Source organism: Brachycentrus maculatus, unplaced genomic scaffold (assembly GCF_059751285.1).
Source record: "Brachycentrus maculatus isolate JH-2025_06_01 unplaced genomic scaffold, ASM5975128v1 h1tg000144l, whole genome shotgun sequence".
Lineage (NCBI taxonomy): Eukaryota > Metazoa > Arthropoda > Insecta > Trichoptera > Brachycentridae > Brachycentrus > Brachycentrus maculatus.
This window is the reverse complement of record NW_028280897.1, coordinates 912,522-939,030: the sequence shown is the minus strand read 5'-3', so window position 1 is coordinate 939,030 and position 26,509 is coordinate 912,522. Positions and strand designations below refer to the sequence as shown.

The 26,509-nt window shown below is 34.2% G+C and overlaps 2 protein-coding genes across 4 annotated transcripts in view; both read right to left on the bottom strand.

The window, feature by feature from the left end:
- LOC148308882 (WD repeat-containing protein 47) overlaps positions 1–26,509 on the bottom strand; it is a 157,235-nt gene that overhangs the window by 2,241 nt on the left and 128,485 nt on the right. For all 3 annotated transcript variants that reach the window (XM_088260855.1, XM_088260857.1, XM_088260854.1), the window contains 4 exons: positions 6,440–6,630; positions 2,863–3,043; positions 1,522–1,665; positions 937–1,092 (listed from right to left, as the gene is read on the bottom strand). In XM_088260855.1, coding sequence (XP_088116981.1) covers positions 937–1,092; positions 1,522–1,665; positions 2,863–3,043; positions 6,440–6,630 — 672 coding nt within the window. The remainder of the gene's footprint in view (positions 1–936; positions 1,093–1,521; positions 1,666–2,862; positions 3,044–6,439; positions 6,631–26,509) is intronic.
- The window catches only part of LOC148308883 (uncharacterized), a 43,894-nt gene continuing 36,446 nt past the window's right edge, over positions 19,062–26,509 (bottom strand). The window contains exons 2-3 of the mRNA XM_088260858.1: positions 19,287–19,509; positions 19,062–19,194 (exon numbers count right to left, since the gene is read on the bottom strand). Of these exons, the coding sequence (XP_088116984.1) occupies positions 19,156–19,194; positions 19,287–19,509 (262 nt within the window). The 3' untranslated portion in view covers positions 19,062–19,155. The remainder of the gene's footprint in view (positions 19,195–19,286; positions 19,510–26,509) is intronic.

Genomic DNA, 26,509 nt, shown 5'->3' with positions numbered 1-26,509 from the left:
AGGCGTGCGGGGGTTTGACCCAGAAACCAAAGTAAAGTGCAGATTAAAAGCCGCTAGTACAGTTTTCAATAAGACGAGAAATATATTCTGTAACAACAGCTTCAATCTGAAGCTTCAGCAGATAATGGTTAGGTGTTATGTCTGGTCAGTGCTTCTAAACGGAGTTGAATCGTGGATCCTCAAAGTCAGCACTGTGAACCAACTAGAGGCATTCGAAATGTGGCTACATTGTAGCATGCTGCTACGCATCCCATGGACCAATATGGTTGATTGAGAAAAATTCATATTAAAAGAAGACTGATATTAAAATCCGGAAGGTGTCCTATCTGGGGCATGTGCTAAGGAGGATACAAAAACGAGCTGTTGCACCTAATAGAGGGTCGATGAGGTGTGGGTAGAGATAGATTTTCTGGCTCCGAAATATACGAGATCAGACAGAGATCAGGAACATCGAGGTACTGTTTAGAGCAGCTGACATGACATGAACACAAGACGGTGGTTCGACTTTGTGAGGAATGAAGAGATAAGGAGTAGGACACAGCAAATCTTGGTCACAACTGTCATCAAGAAAAGGCGATTCAATTGGCTAGGCTATATACTCCGCATGCCTTCCGTGAGCCGCCATTAAGCTTGCCTCTTTTACAAGACATCAGGTTCGCACTGCCCAGTTCTCGTCTGAACTTCGAGACGTGGACCTGACTTTGGAGGATGCAAGGGAGCTGGCAGCCGACAGTAAAGCCTGGAGACAATTTGTGGACTTCATAGAGAGCGGATGTGGTTAAATGATAATAACCTTTTATCTCCTGTTATGTACAAAAAATCTTGCCACAATGTGTTCATTTGTGTGAAATTTACAGAACACTGTTTCTATGTCATTATGATAAGTTTCTTAGAGAAATATCAATGCATATAAGATTTAGAAGTTGCTGAACTCACCCTGGGTCCAATGGCCGTTGGCGGCGTGAAGAGAGCGATACAAGAGGCGGTGCGGAGGTCCCAGAGACGGACAGTGCGGTCCTGAGAGCCGCTCGCAAACAGGGCGCCGCCCCAACTGCAGAGAGAGAGAATGGGTCCAGAGTGTCCACTTAGAGCCTGAAATAACAATATTAAAATTAAAATAAACATATACCTAAGAAGACTAATTTATCAAAATGATTTAACCACATAAAATATTGAAATTTCAACAACTTCATAATGTCTAAGTCATCTCAATTAAAGATGGTGTCAAGAACTAGCATGTGAAAGGTGTTGATTGAAACTTAAGTATATATAATTCCCGAAATTTGGAAAGTGTGGTTGTCAATCATGGATAAAATTGTAAATATTGAATGAATAAATCACTTAAATTAGCCTATGACAGGTAGTCAGACCTGTGAATACCCAGACATCCATATTTTTTTTCATCTTTGTTGAGATGAGATGGCGCAGAAGTCGGAAAGAAATCATATCATAAATAATAATGAGTTCCTTATGCTGAGGAAGTCAGTTGAAAACTTGGATAAGAATGGAAATAGAACGGACCCGGAATGGGTTTCCTGTGGCGCAGTCTGTGACGTATATCTTGCAATCTCCAGCTCCTGCACTGATCAGGAGACTGGACTTGTTGCTCGTATCTTCAATGAAGCACACATCGCGAACAGTTCCATCGTGCATCAGCAGCTCGATCTGGAAGCAGAAACAACATTAGGATGAAACACCAACATTAAATGTTTTTTAAGGATTTCACTATCTTTGAAACAATAGCAGCTTAATTCTATCTTCTTCTTTAGCATTCTGTCCTCCACTGCTGAATATAGGTGACTTCCGTATCCTTCCATTTTTTGGTCGGTTGCTGCTTACAGCCAGTTTTTACCCCCAAACAGACAATCTTTTTTGAGGTCTTCTGACACTTCTTTTATTCTCTCAAGGTCTCCATCTTAAAATTTAAAGGGTCCATCTTGTAGGGTCTTATCTAATTGTTAACTCCATCAATATATGTGTTGGAAAGGCAACCGAGGTGCTCCCCACAGATTGGATGTCCATCGTAAATTTTACGAAGTAGAGTCTTAGTTATCCGACCTACCGAACCTACCTATAAAAGACATTCACGGACTTTTTTACCCGAGCTTAAGTTTAGTTTCATACTTCACTGCATTGTATGTGAGTATGCACCTACTGTAAAATATGTTTTAGTGTATTTTGATGTTTGAATTGAGTCCATTCGCCAGGAACTACGCTTGGATGGTTTGACTCTGGCCAATGTCTGTACCCGACGGATTCTCCAGTTCTTTGGACACTTTGCGCGTGGCAACGAGGATAGCCTGGAACGACTAGTTGTGATCGGTAGCCTGGAGGGAAAGAGAGGGAGAGGAAGATCCCCACACGATGGACAGATCGAATTAAGGCAGCAGCAGGCACCTCGGTGGTTGGAGTGCTACGTCCAGCGCAGTCAAGGGATAACTGGAGAAGAATCATTGCTTCTGCAAGGGTCACAACCCTCAGCAATGAGGAATAAGACCGAGAAGAAGAATCTTGATGTTTTAGTTCGTTAGATTCAGTTATGTTACATGAATATATTTAAAAAAATCGATGTGCAAATAAAATTAACATATTTACAATTTCATTTTTATCATTTTCCGTGTTATCCTACCTTGCAGCTTAGGTCGGATAATCGAGACTCTACTGTATTAAAAATCTTCAAAAGTTGGTTCGGCAGTCACTTTGTGGTAAGATCTATCCATTTTTCATTTAGGTTTTACTTAGTAAATACCACTATTTTGTGTATACATAATGGTAGTTACTGAGAAAAAAGTTAATTAAAATTTTAATATGGTAATAGAGTAATTTAAATTCTCTTTGTGATTTGAATGAAAAAAGCCTTACCTCATCCTGGCCTTCCAAGTTGGCGGTGTCGAGGTTGAACTTCATCACTTTGACAGTCTTGTCGTTGGATCCCGTGGCCAGCAGGTCGCCGGCCGGGCTCCAGGACAGGCAGTACAGGGAGCCCTTGTGGTGCTTGGTCCTCTTCAGGACAACGGTCGGCTGGTAAGCCTTGTGGTCCTCCCTGAATTATACAATCAAAATAATTTATATAATAAAATGTAAAAAACATTGTATTTTCACCAAGAGGATCTCCACGTTACATGATAGTCCGGCTCCATAATGTAATGGTCAGAACGCTCGGCTACCGTTCTGGAGGTCCCGGGTTCGATTCCCAGAGTAGGGGGGGGGGAGTGAATAAAAAAAATGCAAACATTCTTCGCCTCTTCCACATTCATGCATCTCATACATACCCGCCGATTGTTACGACTCCTAACCTGACCACTTTCAAGTATTTGGCATACCTGATCGTGCCATGTTTTTCTCGGTCTTCCTCTGCTTCTTTTCCCAATAACATTCGCCTCATACATTTGTTTTACCGTTCTTTCCTCACTCATTCGTTCCACATGTCCAAACCATCTCAACACACCTTTCTTAATTTTATCGATAATGCTTATCTCAGCTTTGCATTCCTTCCTTATTTCACTATTCGCACATCTATCATACATCGTTTTGTCGCACATTCTTCTGAGAGATCGCATTTCGACTGCATTCAGTCTACTTTCATCCTTCTTTTGCCAACTCCATGTTTCACTTCCATACATTAGAGTTGGAACCAGGACTCTGTTGTGCACTGCCAGTTTAGTTTCCGCTAATAGGTTTTTATTTGCTTTAACTGATTTCAGTGCACCATTCACTTTGTTCCCAGCATTCACTTTCCTTTCTATGTCTTTATCAATCTTTCCATCCCTAGAAAACATACTACCCAAATACACGTAATCATCTACAAAAACAAAGACAAAAAAGAAGAATATATATAGGGTCCGCCATCTAAAGTTTTTTTTTTCAACTAGTGCTTATTTCGTGAATGGTAACACTTAGCTCATGTCTGATTTGACAGATAATTAGTTTTATCCTTCCGCTAAGCGAATATGGTTGTGTATACGCTTGAACAACGCTGGGAAATATTGCGACATTACTTTGAAAATCATGGTAATGTTGCAGAATGTGTGCGAAAATTGCGTACGGTTTTTGGAAGAAGAGAAGCACCGTCAGCTCCGTATGTTCGTTATCTTGTGAAAAAAGTGAAAGAAACTGGCATCCTCATCGATAAACCAAAGCGTGAAAAGCCAAAAACAGTGCGTACACCCGAGAATATCGATGTTGTGGCAGAAAGTGTGCGTGAAGCGCCATCAACATCAATTCACCGTCGTTCTCAACAATTGAACATTTCGGAGACATCATTGAGACGAATTTTGCATAAAGACCTTGGTATGACGCCATACAAAGTCCAATTGGTTCAGGAGTTGAAGCCAACTGACCATCCAATGCGTTTTCGCTTCGCTGAGTGGGCCTGCGATCGACTTACAGAAGATGCCGATTTTGCCAAAAAAATCATCTTTTCGGATGAAGCTCATTTTGATCTTGGCGGGTATGTAAACAAGCAAAATTGTCGTATTTGGGGCACAGAAAACCCGCACGCATACATTGAAAAGCCGGTACACCCAAAACGAGTCACTGTTTGGTGCGGATTTTGGTCCAGAGGCATAATTGGGCCATTTTTCTTTGAAAATGAGCAAGGAGTGGCCGTTACAGTCAATGGCGATCGTTATCGGGCCATGTTGAACGGATTTTTGTTCACAAAAATTGAAGAGGAGGATATTGGCAACATTTGGTTTCAACAGGACGGCGCTACGTGCCACACAGCCGAAGCTACGAAGTTTTTTTTTTATAGCATTTTCAAAAAAAAAAAGTTATTTGGCGGACCCTTTATATATATATATATATATATATATATATATATATATATATATATATATATATATATATATATATATATATATATATGTGTGTATGTATGTATATATACAATATATCATCAATAATTTCACATCGGCACTATTTAAAGAAATCTTCCCCTGCATTGAATGGTGTTATTGCATTGAATTGTATGGTGATTTTAGCGTGCGTTCAGTTTATGTATGAAAAATACGGTATTCAGTCGCGTATTAGTCGAGTAATAGTGTAATATATGTATATTATAAGCGATAAGTCCCGAAAGGTCGGAGAGATCTGTCACGGGTCACGGAGACGCAGTGAGAAATGTGCGCCACAAACAATGTTCGCGTTGATAGCAAATTCTTTTGTTCGGGTCAAATAATTGATGTTGACTATTTGCAGCCATTATATTATGGGCTCAGAGTTTTGGGCGGGTAACATGTCGTTACAATTCCCATGGATAAAAATCTGTTCGAAGCGTATTATTTTCGCTAAAATATAGAAACTTTCTGATCAGTGCTCCAGTTATTTTCTGTAAGCGGTGATTCCAACTCCGAAAGTTGGTAATCTTGAAAAAAAGAAGAAATACCAGCTATGGGATATACAAATCCATGTTCACAAATCACTATTGGGAGCTATTTTTACATCTTCACGTAGATGAAGAAGAAAATGGAAGTCTGGGTATTCGGAGGACTTACGACCCGTCAAAAGCTGGTTTATGTGATCGCTTTACACACGTGTAACATTTACCATTCTACCCCTGATTGACAACCACATTACTCGTACTTTAAAAAAAGAGAAATGTTTTTAAGTTTTCTACGGGAGGAAGAGAAATTCATGTTTGAAAAAAATATTATGACATCACAATTAAATAATAAAATGTTATGAGAATGTCGTTAAGAGAAGACGTACATAATGACGAATCGAAACTTAACTGGATTGTTCACCCGATGGATGAAATATTATTATTATAGGTGTCCCAACTTGAGATAAAATATCTTTAGTTTTTTTACGAAGGAAGATGGGAGTCTGAGCATCTCCGGGCTTACGATCTGGCTTTTGGCGGGTCGTAAGCCCTGTCCTAGATATTTCGACTGTTGAGAAACCTAAAATATTGTATAATCCCATGTCAGCAAACATCTCCATCATCGATCTTCTTTCGTACAAAAAGAACGATAGATGTTTCATATCAAATTAAGACACTCATCATGTTTTTATATATGTTAAGATATCAACAATTTTAATAAAGTGCTTTGAATTTAACTGTAAAGTTGCAAAAGCTGACTGTACGAAAGAAGTAAAAAGGACGATGGAGAAAATATATAGTTTGCGAAAGGTATGAAGAAAGAGTGTGCATGGGTGTAGTTAGGTTAGGTTAGAAGAAGTTAGAGGGGTTATGGAGAGAACATATTGTTTGAGAAAGGTAAAGAGAGAGAGAGAGAGAGACAGTGTGCATGGGTGTAGGTTAGATTAGAAGAAGTAAGAAGGGTTATGGAAAGAACATATTGTTTGACAAAGGTGTGAAGAGAGAGTGTGAACGGGTTTGGTTAGGTTAGGTTAGAAGAAGTAAAAAGGGTTATGGAGAGAACATATCGCTTGCGAAAGGTATGAAGGAGAGTGTCATGGGTAGGTTGGTAGTTACCTGAGCCTCGTTATGTCGGGGTACGCGCAGATCCTCAGCGTCTTGGAGTTGGAGCCCACGGCGTAGAGGCGGCCCGAGGGGTGGAAGTCGGCGCAGCGGATGGCCTGCGCGTCCTCCAGGGTGGTCACGGCCACGAACCTGGGCCGGGCCTCGCTCGGCTCCGACTTGCACAGCGCTCCCGACGCCACCGGCTGCGGAACGAAACGAGTCGGTTAATTCATTCACATGACGCCAAATTTCAATAATATATCACTATTTACATTATATATTACTATTTTATACAGTGTCTGAAAATGATGCTGAATGCGAAACACGCGTATTTACCAAGTAAAACTCAAATAAAAAAAAGACGCAAAATTTATTTGTAGAACTCTGTACATTGACACGATGAGATAAAGCCAGAGACAGATTTTGAGTCTACGCATATTTTCATACTTTCGTTGATAATCATTTGACAATTATTTATTGATTTGGCTATACCATTGCGGAATAACATGATGATTTAAATATAAAAATATAATATTTTGTAAATTAAAAGCATATTGTATAAGACTAATTTTTGAAAATATCAATAATTAATGTTAACACGACTAATTTCGAGAACTACAGATGTTCTCATTAAAAGGTGAAAATACTAACTAACTATCACGCTGCTTCTTTGCATCTAAAATGCATCTTGACACATGAACATGGCTGTAACTGAGTTCAGTTTCTCGAATTCTCTGTGCATTATAAATCACGCCTGGGAATTTTGCATAATCTCATTAAACAAACCACTTAGCCATAGTCTATAAATGGACTATAAACCCATGGAGATTTGTTTCATGCAATACGTACGAAATGGATAACGAACGACAATTTTCATTAATTGATTCGGCAGTCTCTTTGTGGTAATATCCATAATTTTTTAATTTCAGTTTACTTGGTAAATACCACTGGTAAATGCTAAAAAGTTTTTTTTTTATAAAGCAAAACTTAAAATAAACGACAATTTTGTCATGTCATATTATGCAAATTATTTTTGAGTGTATTTCGTTGAAATATGACATACATCTGGGCGTGACAACAAAAAATGTCTAAAATAAAATGCAAACTATTAAAACTATTAATGTAAATTTACTGGATATTTTATCGATATATAATTATCATACGTGAATTTCAATACACGATTTTTATACTGGATTATAGATATTTAATATTTGTGGTAAAAAAATGCATTAACATGAGTTTATGGTGACTAAATCACCATTATAAAACATTATTTTATAGTAAGAAAAAGCAGACGATTCAGAGATGAAATAAAATGTCAAAAAATTTATTCACTAGTAGGTGGCTTATATTTACGACACAAATCGACAATAAAATAAATTTAAAAGAGCGAATATTTTGAACCGCTAAAGGCGAACATTTTATCTAAAAATTATACATACATATACTTACTCGTATATGTATATAACAATGTATTGCATACTAACATGATTACGTCTTTAAAGAGCAATGATATTTTTGAATTTTTGTTTGAACAACAAATTCATTTGCCCTTGTGTGCTAACTAAAATAATTAAAGGCATGTGAAAATGCAGAAAAAATCATAAATAAAATAAGTAAATTAACATTTTTCTTATTGTCGCCTATCAGTTTAGTTATACGAGGCGCCAGTACTTTAAAGAATGTTGGCATTCCGAAATCATTTATGGTATATTCAAAAACACTTTTTTTAAAAGATAAATTATCACGTTTCACATTTATTTATTTAAAATGCATGTTTTAACATGAATCATTAGGTAAGGGATCCCGAACGTTCTGAAAACAGTGGATTTTACTCAACGATAAGTATTCTATGACGATAGCCATGATAATCAATGGTGAACCGCGAAAAGTTCCACGCCATTCCAATTTAAGCGCATATATGGTATGTGCATATGACCGAAATTCCTACAAAGTTGAACAGAAATTATATTAAATTGTTACCGACAATTATTATACAGTTGCCGTGGAAGTCTTGTTATTTTGTATTACTGTTAAATAGTAAACGAAAATGTATGTAAGAACTTTAAATGTTTACGTACAAAGAAATGTTTATACGGTTGTAATTATTATTGCAGCTTATCGACTGTAAAACATGACACATTTGGTATTTCGTACGGTAATAATAATATTCGGCTAATTTACATAACGCCATTTTCACAAAATTTCTCAAGGGCGTTTTATATTCATCTTATATATATATATATATATATATATATATATATATATATATATATATATATATATATATATATATATATATATATATATATATATATATATATATATATATATATATATATATATATATATATATATATATATATATATATATATATATATATATATATATATATATATATATATATATATATATATTTATAATATTTATACCTTCTACTGTGTTGTACACACGCTAAATGGATAAATATCACGATGTGTGAGTATTGGCTAATAAATTGATATGAAAAATCACAAGACTATCGGAAGCATTCTTATTGAAATATGTACAGAAATAAGGGATATATGAAGGTTTAAACTTTAGCTATTTTTATAAAACGAAAAACGTACGTTCGCATACGTCATCAAATTTCCATCATCGAACGTTTTATGACGTCATATGGTTTATTGTCTATGGTTTATAGAGCTGTAATAGTAGTAGTGTGGATTGTTTGTTTACCACTACACTACCATTTGTGCTATAGAAATATGAGGGGAGGGGGGGTGGGTGAGAGGGTGGACCATAGACATCAACAAATACGAGCGGTCAATAATTTAGCAATGTTATCAATATTAAGATAACTCCATCGTTTGTGTGACGTTATTTATTGCCAACTTACGAAAATAACGTTTTTTCGAAGGCGAATTTTCCAAAAGAAAATGATGAATGAAAATATTAATTATATCGGCTGTTGTTAACACTTCACGAGCCTAATACAATCTTTTATGGGTTGAGTATGTTAAATTAGATATTCCTCCCGTCTGACAAAGATCCATTATAATACAAGTACAAACACTCGCAGATGTAAATGTAATTAATGCATAAGAGTCTACACAACAAAAGAAACGAATAATACTTGCTTGAAGGAAAGTTTGCTTCTTAATTCGCCAAACGTCCAAATTTTATTTAATTTTATTGATAGTTTTTCATTTGATTTAAAATTGATATGAAAATATTTATTTTAAATAGTGTTGAATTTTGCATACAACAAAAAATCTTCATCTTAATTAAGAAGACTGCTTTTAAATTGGTAAACAAAAAATTAATTAACATAATAGTGAGAAGAAATATCACTGATAAAATGTTATCTTGTATCTATGAAAGAAACACAGTAGGTCATGAATAAGCGTTTATGCAACGCTGACTACGGTGTTAAATATTCAAAGAGATACCTACATTAAAAAGATCGTTATGTTTAGGCCTGCAGGCTATGAATTGAAGAACTCAATATATCGTAGTAAAACAGATTTCACTAGGTCAGTAACATAATAATAATCAAGACTTGCGAGTATGTTTTAATATGCTTATGAATGATAATATCTTGACAAATCTAACGTACAATACAAAGACGGATCTGTAAAAACACTATTTTACTACAAACACGAGAGATTTAAGAAGCACACAAAATAAAAATAAAAACAGGAAAAATAGCAATTTTAACCATCAATAATTTTCCAAGGTAACCTAATAGTTTTCCTCTACCCACAACTTTTTCCTGATTCTATTTATAATCTAATATTGGGAAATGTACAAATATTCTCAGATTTATTAACATAATTATATATATGAATACTGTTTAAATCTGCCTAAATACTCAAACAACTCAACAAGTACGAACTAATTTTGAACTTTGGTTGGTAGGACGATATTGGTTCTTGGAAACAAATTTGTCAATGTATAAATACTATCTGACTAAAGATATCAAATTTTATTGATTTAAGTAAATTTATCGCAAAAAAAAAATAATCTATTGCCAGTAATTTGACAAATTGCAAAGATTTTTTTGAAAGAGTGTTAAAGAGGAAAACCTAATCATAAAAGGTAAAATAGAAGGACGACGAGGTGTGGGCAGAAGACCTAACCGAATAGACGAGATTGGACGGGGATCAGGACCGTCGAGGCGCTGTTTAGAGCTGCCCAAGACAAGGACAAATTACTCTCAAGTGTTAGTCGACGTCAGCAGGACTTGGCATGACACGCAACGAATAAGAAAGTGAATAAGAGTGACGAGGTCTTTCAGTATAGGCGGAGAAATGTAAACATAAGCTAGTCGAGATTTCGAATGGTTCGAGGTAAGCACTGCACATTTTGTATCGTACCGACGCATAAAATCGCAAAGGTACTTGACCTTTTTCCGCACGATGCGCAACCATATTGTATAAAGTGGGGCGAAGAAAGTGAAGGCGGTGCGAGCATGTCGATGCGAAGATAAGACAATCACGTTTGACACTCACGACTCGTCACCGGCCGCCGCCGCCTAGCGTGACACGGGAGGTTGCCGAGAGACGCTGCGCTGATGGAAACGTCGCACTATCTGGAGCAGAGATTTTGATCGAGGTGGATAGAAAGTATCAGTTCACACGCACGACAGAACTGCAAGCTCAATTGAATGATCTGCAATATAACGTAATATGCACGTGAGCTGCTACCCGTAGCTCAATCACCAGGACTCTAGACTGATCTAGCCTTGACACATGAAAATACACGACTTCCGCTTTAAAATGACCTTTAAGAAACGACCGCATTACGATCTATCTTGGGGAACTTTAATTGTTCCATCATATCCTTTCCTTAGATTTATCTACCTCTCTCCATGATCCTACTCCTTTTGTTCGAATAAAAAAAAACAGATTTTACAGTTACACACATATACATTACAATTGTGATTATTTGACCATTCACACCGCAACTCATAAAAAAATACGTATTTTTTTACGTTGTGCTCATCCGTCTGTTTTTGATCGCTTAGAAGATATTGGTTATTAGCAATAAGCCCGCCAATATAAGTATGTACATTTATTCTGTATCATAAAATAAAAGAGGGGACTGTTTTTGTGGAAAACCAAGATCCATAGAATAAACATTTTCCAAGATAATTAAGATGTCTCAATTGGGATATTTTAAACTAAATACAATTTTTTAAATTGGTAGAAAGATATTCTATACGAAATATAGATTCATAACAAAATAAAAGAAGGGATATTTAACGTTAAAGCGTAAAAAGTGATCAGATTGAGTGTATATGTTACTTGCATCACTACCAACCCTTATTCGCACCCAGTGCTGCATAAGGCACTACATCAAATTGATGCAATGTTAATTTGATCGTTTATTATACGAATGCAAGGTGATCAGTCCTGCGCTTCAGGTACCAGCTAGTCTAGACATTGATTAGAGCGGGTAGAGTGATACATATTTTTTTTCAGTTTTAAGTTACATATTTGCCGATTGTTTTGAAGTTTTGACACGACCTTGCATTCGAACACGCACACGTTTTTATACGCAACCTGTTTTTATAGAAAACATTTTTGACCGCAATGCTACCATACATCGTCAATTGAACAGCAACACAATAAAAATATTCAATATGTATTGCGAAATTAAACATACTAAAAATTGCGTGCATTTTATTTTCCTTCTTTTCCATTTGATCAGACTGAGCAATTGCAATGCGTGGCTGGGTACAGCAAGTTTAAAAAAAATGGTGCAAGGAATGAAGAGATGAATTTAATGATAACCTGTTATTTGGTAATACCCTGTTCCTCCTTTTAATGTCCTTTCGATATTTCCAGCCATAAAAAACATAGTGTGTTTGAATTCGGAACATGGTTTAAATGGTGTCTTATTCTTGCGATGGACTAATGGTTTTTACACAAAACAAAGGAGAAATGAATATATTATTTGGTAGTTAGATACAGCCATTTGCAAGTGCAAGCCATCAAATTGTACTCGTATGTTAAATTACGATAAATTAGGTTTATGTGTGCGGCTCGTAGGAATTTCTCGAATGTGATACAGTGGAGAGTCAGTGGGGTAGTTGGAGCAGGTTCTGTCTACCCTGGATAATTGGCGGACTTGCTAATTCATACTAAGTTTTGAATTGAATATATCTTATATATCATCGGAATAGTGAAGTAAGACAAAACTAAGATTATATTTATTTCATGAAACACATACACACAACCACATAATCACAGATTACAATAATGTGCCCTCACAGAGTTATACCGTGCCGAGGACACATTTTTCACTATATATTTATAAAATTTCACAATAAAGTATATATATTTATAATTTTAGAGTCCCGGGAGCACAGCATAAGAGGTAACAGACCCCTAAACGATGGAGATACAGCTGGTCTTCCACCTCCCAGGAGCGGACTGGAGAATAACCGGACACAGTCCTAACTAAAGAAGAAGAAGAATAAGAAGAAGAATTAAATACGCCATGGCCGAATGATGCGATCTATTTCAGATCTACTCACTTCCGTTATCTATGTATAAATATCTTTTTTTAATGACATTATGGATAATGCTAGAGGGTTGTAAAAATTTATTGAATAAGTTCTTTTGATCAAAAGAAGAATGTATTTGCATGTGTTAAGGATCTTGTAATTTTACGAAAGTTCAATCAAAATGCGATTTCTCAGACAACGGGCGGCAAAATTATTGATCAGAGAAACTTTTTTCGTTTAAATTCATTTAATAATTGCTATATTTGTCTCGCATCAATATTTTTATAAACATAAGTGGTCTAATTGGAAACATAATATTATTATGCATACAGGTCATATGATCCATGTTCGTATTAAAATATAATAAAAATAAAAAGGGCATGATTCTGAACTTTTTGTTTTGAATATTCCAACCTCGGTTGTTAACAATACAGCTGACTTAGCAATTTGAGATTGTACCGCTACACGCGTTTCAACAAATAATACCGAGAAAAAAAACTGTTGTTTATTTGATATAATAGAGATATTGTAAATTTGAATTTAAAGCTAGTAAACGCGTTACCGTTTTAGTACACCGAGGAAAATCGTATCGAGAGAGCCGATACTAATTTGAAAAAGTATGAAAAAACATGTGTTACCGTACACTAACAAAATGATTCGGTGGGAAAATGAAAGATAACTGTAACTAAATTAAATTATCTTTCGGGCGATTGAATGATTATCTGACGCGAGCATTGTAATTGAATCTACGTACATTCTATACGGTCAGACGTAAAGAGCTTAAAATCGTTAAATAAGTTAAAATATATCATGACATACTTTGTGGAACCAACTTTTGTTTGGGTGATTTCTTACATTATTTTTGACATCTCAATATCGATAAAGAATATATGGAAGTCTGAGGATTTACAGGGCTTACGAACCTCACAGGCACATGGTTTAATTGATCACTTTACACACGTGTAACATTCACCCACGATTGATACACACACTACTCAAATTCTTGAAACTTCTCGACATATTGATAAAACTCAAAACACAATACACGAGAGTTCACTAGAAACATCTATGGTGGAATGAGCAAAGCTTTTTATTAAGCTTAGACTTTTTCATTTGAATGTGAGGTCCGAACGCTGGATTATATTCACATACATGAGAAACGCTTAAAAACATAAATTTTCAGTTTTCTCACGATAAAAACAAGTTTATCGACATTTGCCTCAAATTGATGTTTACTTTACGATGGATCTTTTTCTAAACCTTATTCATATCCCTTGACCAGTCTGATGATGTCGGTAACGACGAAACCCGGTCGCTGGTCAAATAAAAATAAAGTGGAAAAGCTAAAAACATTGGTTTTAATCTAATAATATATTAACCCTTATCCGTGCCAAACGTTGTAAAGATCACTGCATCCTGCATCGCATCGACGCATTGTTATTTCATGTAAAACGATCAGTCCTGCGCTACAGGTAGCAGTCACTAAAAGCTAAAACTACCCTTACAAGTCGCAACAAGTGGTTTGGTGGGTGGGTGTAAAGCAATATTCTTATATGCTGCTACAAAAATGTACGAAAATGAAATCTAAAACAATAAAAATAATAGTAAATAAATAAAAATAATTATAAACGACAAAATTCAGAGTGACTCCAAATCTAACTAACTAACTAACTAACCATCACGCCGCTTCCCCGCAGGGGTAGGCAGAGAGAATCGAACGCCACACCACTCTGTCTTTGCAAACATTATTTGCCTCTTCTACATTCATGCATCTCCTCATACATACCCGACGATTATTACAAGTATTTGACATACCTGATTGTGCCAAGTTTTCCTCGGACTCCAAATCCTTGTTCATAAATCTGGGTCTCTTCACTTACGGGCTAAGTATAAAAATAATTCCTAAGTGGAGAATCCCAGATTTGTTAACAAGGATTTGGATACATTCAAAATGTTGTGAATATAATGACTGGTCAAAATTTAAGGTCCATAAGTATTAAAGATCTTGTTTTCTGGCGTCTACCAGTAAGAGAATTAATTCGAGAAGGATCTCGCATACATTTAAATAAGGGTCCCTGCTGAATAAAAAGCCTGCCGAGAATAAAATCAACTTATGCCGGGTCGTAAGGCCTGTTAAAGCCCAGACATCGGTATTTGTCTTCATCCATGTTTAGTAGACTAAATTTAATTAAGGACGATATATAAATAAATATAAGGTGTCTCATGACATTTTTTTACACAAATGTAATATACATGTTTTGTCTTTGTCGAGACAAATATATGTTATGGCCTTCTTGACGTATGACTCCCAGAAGAAAAACGTACAATGTCTACAAGTGTTTGCGCAAAATGGAGATTTTTTAAATTTGAATCTCATATGAAATTGGGTTGCCATTTTCACGTAGAATAATGAATGTTACACGCTTATAAAATGATTTAACTGACTTGATGAGCAAATGACTTAAACCAGCCTACGACAGGTCGTAAGCCCTGTAAATACTCAAACTTCTTCATCTTTGTGGAGATGTCAATATAAAATAATTCAGCTGAAGAAATCCTGATTTATGAACGACGACTTGGATACAATCATAGCGTTGTGACAATTTATTTTATTTTATTTTGGATACAGTTTCTTTATTTCTTAAATAACTTTTGTTAAATTTAAGTTTAAAAAAGTAAAGTTAAGTTATTTTTAAATAATATAAAACAATATTTAAATTTAAAGTATCATCAAAATTGGGATTTTACTCGTACATTTATTAAATACGATTACATAAAATTTACAACATTTTGAGTGTGTCCAAATACTTGTTCACAAAATCTGGATTATCTCCAATTACAGGAGTTATTTTCATATTATTTTTTGACATCTCATCAAAGATGAAGAAGAATATGGAAGTCTGGGCATTTATGGGGCTGACGACCGTCATCGGCTGGTTTAAGTGATCACTTTACACACGTGTAACATTCACCAATTCTACCCATTATTGACAACCCCTCTACTCAAATTCTTGGAAGTTCTATATATATATGAACCAATTTAAAAACCTTGTTCTTGAATCACTAGAACTTCACTAGAGACATCTATTGGCCGTATCTATCCCATAAATGCCCAGACTTCCATATTCTTCTTCATCCTTGATGAGATGTCAAAAAATAACATAAATTTATCAAATTTGATAAATTATCTTTATTATTATCTTTCTTAAGAAGTTTAATCTTTAGAAGTTTAATTTTCATCAGAAATGTTTATCGCAAAACAAGTGATACGAAAGGTGCGCTCAGTGACGCAGATATTCTCATACATTCGTAAAAAGGGTGTCTGACTCGGAATAACAGAAAACATAAGATTTTAAATTAATATCAAGATATTGAAGCATCGGATCAACTTGATCGATTTCGCCAGTGACGCAGATATTCCATAATTTTGATTTGTAAATACATCAAGGGTACTCAGAAGGTGTTATTGAAATAATGAAAACAAATAAGTAAGGTGAAATTAAGGGTGAAAAAAAACTTGATACGCCGGTGGTGGAAAACAAATTGTTAAACTTTTAATTAATATTCGTAAAAAATATTTTACGTTTCATTCTCAATGAGTAGGTATGACCCAAAAACTAATTAACTGACTAACAATCACGCCACTTTCCCGCAGGAGTATGCAGAGAGAAAAGAACGCCACACCAATTATTCCGACTCCTGACATGACCACTTTTAAATAATTGAAATAATTGATAATACCAAATTATCCTCGGCCTTTCTCTGTTTCTATTGCCAACAAAATGTGCCCCATAAATTTGATTAATTATTTAATCTTCACTCATTCGACTCACATGCCTAAACCATCCTAACACCTTTTTTTAATTTTATCGATAATGTTTATCTCAGCCTTGCATTTTTTCCTTTCCATCACCTTTTCATCTTTCCATAAGTATTACGCGACTTTACGCAAATACTCTCTAAATTTCTTGTGTACCGCCAAACAAACTGTTGATACTCAATTTATTGAAAAGTACATTCGGAGACAGACTAGCAGTTTAAAACAGTTATTTAATAGGGTTATCTGCATCAAGCTGCATGAGTTGAGCGATCTGCAGTTTCGATACAAATATCTCGCTCAGAATACGATCTGAGCGGCAGCTTAGAGGAATTGATTTCATCGAATGTAAACTGCTAATTCTTTCCACACTAACAGGGGAGCGACTTTTAGCAAGTATTGACATCTCAACATAGATGAAGAAAAATATGTAAGTCCGGAACGACAATAAGTAAGTAGTGACATCCCAACATAGATGAAGAAGAATATGCAAGTCTGGGTATTTACAGGGTTTACGAGTTGTCATAAGCTGGTTCAGGTGGTTACTTTACATACGTGTAACATTCACCATTCTACCCATGATTAACAACCTCCCTACTCCAATTTCGATAGTGGTATTTTTCCTTTAATTGAAGTGGACAAACCTACATTTGCGAACTCAGATTTGGACACACTCTAATTTTGTGAAGAATTCTTAGTGTCAGTATGAGAAAAGTCTCTCCTTTTCACATCAATCGTCCACGCAACTTTTCTTATAAAGCCATTTTGGACGAACTAAATAAGATCAATATGTATTTTGAATGGAAAGCAGAAACATGTGCACTTTCTAGGTAATGTTTTGTGTAGTATTTTGATAGAATTTCAGCGTTTGTACGAATAGTGAAACCGGAAAGTTTTAGAAATACGGTAGATATCTTGTTTCCAAGTGAAATGTTATATTTTCTTTCCTGGAAAAATCCAGTTTATATTCACTTCCATAAGGATGTTATAGAAAGGGGTAGTTTTTTAATAACTCCCAAGTAGACAAACCCAGATTTGTGAACAAAGATTTGAACTCTCGAAATTTTGTGAAAAGGAAGTGTTTACTTAAACCAACAGGTCGTGAGCCATGTAAATCCATATTCTTTTTTCATTTATGTTAAGACGTCAATATAAATAGTACCCAAGTGGACGAACCCAGATTAGTGATTAAGATTTGGATACACTCAAAACATTGTGAAGAGGTAAGTATTTTGAAGTGAATATTTTTTGGCCTAATGTGTGAGAAAAGAGAAAAGTGTATGTGTGAGCGGCATTTCATATGGGTTTAATTTAATACCTTAGAACAGGATTACATTTAGGGATAGAAAAATTAAACAAAGTTTTGCTTATCACATTGACTTAATAATATTTATTTGAATGACAAAAACCATTTATATCGTACATTAAGAACAACAATTGTATTACGACTACTAAGTACCTATTTTTTCTGAGATCGCGACTATAAAGTAATCATAATAAAAACACTTAATATTCAATAATACTACAGGACATTATATAATACTTAAAATTAAAATAACGACTAGGATGAAACTAGCATAACCAATAAATTATTGATCAATCAATAAACCTCCTACATAAACGCAACAAATTAAAAAAAAATATGATAAAATAAAATCACATTTTTGTTTTGGTACTAACTGCATGATTAAATTTGAAAGGATATCTATTGATAACCGGTAATTTTATAAATGCGAGTTTTAGTATCTGGACTGAAATTTAAATGCAAGTAAACAAGTGTATTACAATTTTTTATTCCCTGTCCCTGTCTTTACAAAGCACTATTTGAACTATTGAATTATATGTTACAAATACAAATGAACACCTAAAAAAAGCGTTTATTGGCCCGTAAAACGGCTACTACTCTACTCGTTATCACAGATGGTGAGCTGCTTCAAAAAATATTTACACACCTTAACGATTATTTTAAAAATGACACATATTTTTTTAACTACTTAGAAAATTATGTGTATTCCACACTACACACTCCAATACACTCCAACTATTCAAAAATGACACATTTTTTCAAATACTTCAATAATTATATTACCTACTTAAAAAACTATTAAAACCTACTTGAAAAATGAGATGTGCTCGTATTTTTTAAAGGAAAAAATCTTCATTAAAAAAATCAGGACTAGAAAAAGGGCCATGCAAAGACCATACACGGGAAGGAAGTAGAAAATTGAGCTACATAGTTATGTTTGGATCGACGCGCGAGGTGTTCCATTCTTCCTTATGCCTACTTTGATAGTAGTAGAAATAACAACTTACTCCGTGTTTGTAAACAGAAACAGTTGCATTTAAAAATATAGGGCGGATGAACCCAGAATTGGTAACTAGTATGAATAAAAACTACTAATTTAATTTAATTTAATTTAATACAGCAATAAGGTTTCCATTCTATATTGGACAATCTGTAAACAAAAACAAAGACAATTAGACACAACAGACTCTAGAATTATATAATATTAAGAAATACCGAATGATAAAGCATCGGAATATTTACCAAACCGCAGGGTGATGTTTTTAATTCTTCGGGAGGAATAGCAGTCAAGTGGAAAACCATCGGAGATGCGAGTTTGCGTAGCAATTTCATTCCTTTCCTCGATATTTTGAAGTCAGTCTCTAGGAAGTGTTCCGAACAAACGAGGTGGTGATTTTTGGGCATCCAATTCGGACCCCCGACCAGCATCGACCACCGCTCACGGCGATACGCATCTTTAGGAAATCTGTCAAAAAAATAAGTCTCGTCAATTTTACCATAAAAGTCTAAAAACCGAACTTCAATTTAATAATTGGTTAATTTTTTGAAGAATTATTTTATTGTTTCACGATTTCGAAAATAAAATGAAACTAAAATTGAAGGATGAAATTAAAAGTGCCAAATAAATATAACTATAAAACATATATAGTTTTTAAAACAAAATATTAAATATGCATACGTAAGCCAATATAATTATTGAAAAATTAAAATTGAATAACTTACTTACCTGTGAAACGACATATGAGGTTTCCTTTTAACTGATTTCTTATTGTACTTGCAAGTTTTCACGATACAGTATGTCATTTTCAGCGACTTGTTTAGTACGCAAATACTACTTTATTCCAGCTCCAGATCTTCCGAAAGCGCGCCGTAAACTGAGCCGGAGGGATGTCGAGTCCTCCCTTAAATTGAGGTTGCGTGGGTAGCACTTCGATTGCACACAATTTTAGATGTTGATTTACATTTACCCGTTTATTTTCGTTCCTCCAAAGTATCGGCCGGTGGACAATGCAATTTTTAATTAGTCGGGCGAAGGAACTTACCCAATTCGTTTTTAACGCTTAATTAACATTCTTAAAAACATTTTTTTAATTAAATCTATATTTGTATAACATTAATTAATTTGCGCGAGACCAAACGAAGCTTGAAATGGCAAATATTTTTTGCGTGAATTGCTTAAAATAATACTAGAGAAAATTGTCAAAACAATATGACAGGTAAAAAAAATTTTCACAAATAATTAACATTTATAAAAATATTTTTATAATTGAATATATATTTCTATAAAATTTATTAATTTGTACGAGACCAAAGCGATACTTGTAATGCCAAATATTTTTACGTGAAGTTGATTAAAATAATACTAGAGAAAATTGTTAGAATAATATCATAAGTAAAAAAAGTAAGTAATCGAAGTATAAATTTTATACTTTGTACCAACCCGACTGAAGAAAAATCATAACCTCCTCTACCGGAAACTTTGCGACAGATGAGGCTGTCGTGATATTTGACTCCGTTCAGGCTCTTGAATCAATTGTCGATATGCTTAATAAGTACTTTACACACATGGGTCTCAAAATCAACGTTTCCAAAACCAACGCGTTGTGCAACGATTCGTGCCGAGTGTCCAGCAACCCTTGGCGTTGAGTCACCACCTCATCGAAAGAATTGGGTCACATACAACAGTACGAAGGCTGTCTGGAGATCGGAATTGTACTCGTTGAAAAACGAATGCCATCTATACAATGCTTGCAATATACTTATTTTTATATACTGCTAAAAGATGGCACCTCGCGAGGGCTCAAAATGGCGTGGAAAATGTAGCCCATGATTACAACATCTTTATTTAGTTAGAAGAAACGAAAATCCACTTAATGCTCTATAAACCTTGTAATAAGAAGGTAAATAATAAATGAAATTCCCATCTAAAAAAAAACCATGATAACAATTGACGTTAAGGAAAGGCGATTCAGTTTTCTAGGCAGTGCTCCGCATGCCTCCCGAGAGCCGCCATCGAGCTTGCCTCTTTTACAAGGCAACAGGTTCCCGCCAGAATGTTCGCTGCTGACAATTCGTCGGCATCTCTAGTCTGAGCTTCGGGAAGCGGACGTGTCTTCAAAATAGTCAAATGGAGATAACGATATGTAAAAACGCATGACGCGTATTCGACAAAAAAAATATAGTATAAGTTTATTTATGTTTCAAATTAAAAAAATATATAACCGCTAGATTTTGTATTACGGTAACCTTGCGCTCTATATTGCAATGATACTCTAATTGCATATATGATAGATACCTTACCGCATTTGCGCTTGTTGAACGTTAGAAACAGGTTATATAGAGTTATATAAACCGTACCACACGGGACCTCTACTTACATTTGGTATTGGTAATATTATTCGCAACTATGATACTTCATAAATCTGGGTTTTCTCCACTTCTCAATCTCAACATAGGTGAAAAAGAATATTAAAGTCTGGGTATTTACAGAGCAGGTGATCACTTAACCAGCCCACGATGTTCATAAGCCCTGTAAATACTTAGACTTCCATATTCTTTTTTGGTAATATTACTTTATTTATTAATTTTCAACATGAATATAAATCATGTGACAATAAATCAAAACATATTTACATTATATTTAGAAATTAAAATAAATGTTTGCACCGAAAAAAAAGAAGCAGATTTATATGAAGTAACACGTAAACAGATTCTTGATTCTACCAAATATTCTTCGGTCTTCTTCTGTTTCTATTTGTAACTAAATTCGCTTCATTATTTCGTTTTACGTTCTACACTCATTCGATTCACATGCCCAAACCATCTCAACACAATTTCATCAAAATGCTCAGCTTAGCCCCGCTTTCTTTAATTCTATCACCAATCGAACATCTATCATTCATCATTTTGCTGCGCATTCATCTGAGAGACCACATTTCGTTTGTAGATAATACTTATATAATTAACATTTATATTATGTACGAGTAAAATGGAAGACTGAATAATGTTTTTGTTGTCATCATATTTAACAGTTAAATCGTTCGCCTGAAAAATTATCTACCTTGTATAATTCAAATATCTAAAGAGTAAGTCCAGATTAAAAAAAATACATTATGGAAAATTGAAAACAAAGCTATGACATATGAAGACGAAGACCGTACAATTTATTCGGCGATTTTTTTTTTAATACAGCCAAATTTACACAGAAGAAGTCCAGATCCAGTCTCGAGTTTATAACAGGACCCAAACGAGAGACTGAAGCGCTAAATGCATATTGTTTTTTATAATTAAAATGTAACTTTGTTTTTAAAATCACTACAAATATTTTATCATAACTTATTATAATGTAATGTAAATATAATTATAATGTCTACCGGTTTCGAAGCTAACCGATTCTTTATCAAGACTGATTAATACTAAAACACTATGTACTTAACAATATTCAAGTTGTATGTTAAGTAGATAGTGTTTTAGTGTTAATCAGTCTTGATAAAGAAGCGTTTAGCTTCGAAACCGGTAGACATTATTATTAAGTTACAATAAAATATTTACAGTGATTTTAAAACAAAGTTACATATTTATTATAAAATGGAAAATCACAAAGTAAGTGCTTCAAATATAAATTACATACCATTTTTTTCTACGGAGATTGAGGAAACGGCGCTTCATTCTTCTAAGTTGGAAAATTGAATTTTATTTGAGCAAGTAAAGTATAACAGTATGAACATATTTTTTTTACATAGTAATCGAGCTAATACTTTCTGTGTTTATGAAGATTGCAGTTTTCAAATATGGACTCAATTTTCCCAAAGGAATAAAATGCTTTATCCGAACCCATCATCGTAATTAATACGGTCGCCCCTCAGGCATTGATATACATTGTATATTGACATATTGCACGAGATACATCCGTAACTCACAAAATGCGGACATGATGACTGTTGAATTAAATTCAATTTCCGATAGAATTCATAGTCACGTATAACATATTATATTGTATATCGATTCATGTCCGCCTCCGTAGTGTAATGGTCAGCACGCTCGGCTACCGTTCTGGAGGTCCCGGGTTCGATTCCCAGGGGGGGGGGTCAAATAAATATAAGTGATTTTTTTTCACTGTAATATTTATTCAATATTACCCTGGACTGGTACCTGAAGCGGAGGGCTGATCACCTTTCCTTCATGTGTAAACGATCAAGATAACACTGCGTTTATATGAAGCAGTGCCCTATGCACCATTGGGGTGCGGATAAGGGTTTTATTATATCGATTCATATTACCATTGTGGAGCAAGATTTTTTTAAAATTAAATATTATTATATTAAATTTAAAAATATATAAGTATACTTGTGTAAAACCACTCATTTATATAAACACGAATAGTTTCGAGAACTACAGATGTTCTCATCAACAGGTGAAAATACATATGTTCTAACAAACTGTACTGACTGACTGAAATACAAACTCAACTTTCAAAAACGTCATATTTCAAAAATCTACAATTTTCAGTTGTGTATGTTTTCGGAATGCACAGAAAATGTACTTTATTCCAGCAAAAGCGGCATATTCTTAACTTAATATTTACCCGCTACAGGGCATAAAGTGTTGTTTTTGCATTTCGAAGAAAATGTATTGTTAAATATTTTTTTTTAAATAAACTATATATTTTTCAAATGGAGAAAAAACATTCAGGTTTTACCTAAAAAGTTCTGTTGCACAGTAAAAAGTTCAATAAGTGGCATGATATTTATTGATAATACATTTTATTTGATTTTAAACTTTAAAAACGATCTCCTGAAAAATTAGTTTTTTGATATATGACGTTGTAGAAAGGAGTGAGCGATATGTACTTATCGGATTCAGTTGTGTTTACAACAATATAGTTAAAAACGGTCTTATACAAGTGTATAATTTTTTTTACACGTATATAACATTGCTGCATATTTTTACTATGTGAGACCAAGGTTATTGTGGTTTATATTACATAAATAAAAAAAATCGGTTTAATTACTTTTAAATTAGTCGCAACCTTTAGAGATCAAATAGAAATAAAAAAGGCATGACATATTTTTGCTACCTTTCAAAACACTTTTTATTAAGTTTATTGAAATCGCGCAACTTCCATGGCTTCATTGAAAAAGGTTACACTTTTTCGTCAAGCAGGCAGAAAAATGAATTTATTCTGAGAAAAGGGTGAAACGAAGGGGTTGAAATAACAAATTGGTAAGCAACAGGTAAACTTGGTATGCAACTTGCACGAAATATTTAAGCTGGTAAATATATCGTTGATCATCGAACACTCAGAACGGGGTTTTAAAGCGTTTTATGCAAAATAACTGATTTTTAACAAAGCGAAATACTTTTTTATTTATTTTTCAAAGATACATTTTTTTTTAAATTATATGTATTACGGCTCTTCAGGCATAGCATGCTCTTTAGGCATAGCCAAAGTACTTACATGTTAATAGATTTTTTTTATTACTAGATTTTATGCATTACATACAATAGATACAATAACAATTTACAGTAGAAACTTTCAAACGCATCCACGATCTGTCGTTTCATATTCAGCTGATACCTGCTGTTATATGTATATCAATTTTCATGTCTAATCAGATGTCTGTGAATGTTTGTTAATGGTCGATGTGTTGAGAGAAAAAAAAATTTCTACATAAATATTAATCAGGAATCGAAAAAAAAAATTATGATAAAATTTTAAAAAAATAATTACACTATCAATAAAGCAATAGTTACGATTATATTTTTTTACAACTAACCAGTAACAACTTTACTATTTGATAGAAAACATAAATCTAATAAACGTGGCATAAATCTTGAATCGACCAATAATAATGAAATCACTCGGAACAATTTATGAAATATTGCACAGATATGTACATAAATAATTATTTACAACATTTTTAGTGTGTCCAAATACTTGTTCACAAAATCTGGATTATCTCCAATTATAGGAGTTATTTTCATATTATTTTTTCACATCTCATCAAAGATGAAGAAGGATATGGAAGTCTTAAACCATCACTTAAACCAGCCCATGACGGTCGTCAGCCCCGTAAATGCCCAGACTTCCATATTCTTCTTCATCTTTGATAAGATGTCAAAAAATAATAAATAATTACTGTCATACTGGTTAATTTTTAACGAAGAGGCGCGTTCGCTTCGAGTATTTGACACATGGGTCCTGCGCACCGGTAATGTGCTAGAAAATGCGGTATGACGTCTTATATCAGATGGAGGTAGGATGCACGGGGCTAGGATCGGTCTCGTCTCTTTTTTTTAATGCTGCGAGGTAATTTTTTTTGTAACAGCTTTTGCTAACTAACTTAATCGATTTCGTGGCAATATAATTATAGGATTAAGTTTACATTCATTAAAATACATAAAAAGACGATGAAAATAAAACCGGTTAATCGATTTGATCTTAAATTTGATTTTATAATTTTATTATTTGATTTGGCAGTGGCTTTGTAGTATACCAAAACATTTAAAAAAATTATTTTTACTCGGTAAATACCAATTACAAAAGTTATTGTGACACAAAGCATCCAACATAGTTATCAAACGATCATGAGAGCATCGAAATACGTGTCAAAAAATAGTGGCATTTACAAAGTAAAGGTAAAAATTTTAGATTCAATGTAAATGACAGTTGTTTTGCTTTTTTGACGGCATTGGCGAACACTCCGTTCGTTTCAGGTCAAGGATGGTAACTCTAAGTCTGATGGAGATTTTGAAAAAAAACTGGTCAGTGATTACCTAGTATAGCTCGTCCGCGATATGAAATACCCTAATTAATAAAACATTAATTGAATTATCATAAAAAAGTTTAAAAAAATTATTAATGTATATTTTATAGATTATGCGTACGTCTTAGGCATTTTTGCCATCGTGTCAACGTTTATAATTATTACAGTGCCTCAATTTCTCGACATCTGTTTTTCCCATAGAGAGCAAAACAGCTCGTATTATGTAGACTCGTAAGTTTTAGAAGTTTCATTTTTGTGTCGGGTTGTGGTCCCGTGGTTAGTGTCGCGGACTCTTAAGTCGGAGTTTCTCGGTTCGAACCCACTCTACCACAATTTAATACCTATTTCTAAAAATGGGCCGCTTAGGGTCACAGAAATAGGATAGAAAATAATAAAAACACAAATAGTTCTCTTTAAAAAAATAATAAAACAAAAAATTAAATAAAAAGGCACAATACAACAAAGCAATAGTCTATCTGATCCGTTTGCCTAGCGTGAATATTCAACAGGTTTTTCAGATCTTTATTCCAAACGACGCGACGCCTGCCTTCTCTTTTGTCTGCCCCGCAGAGTTCCTTTTAGTCTTTTTCCTCTTAAATTCCCTTATAATTTTCTTTCTATCATAATATCGTCGTGCCGCAGGATACGTTTTGTCATTTTCCTTCTTCATATTACAGCTAATAAGTTTTTTTTACTCTT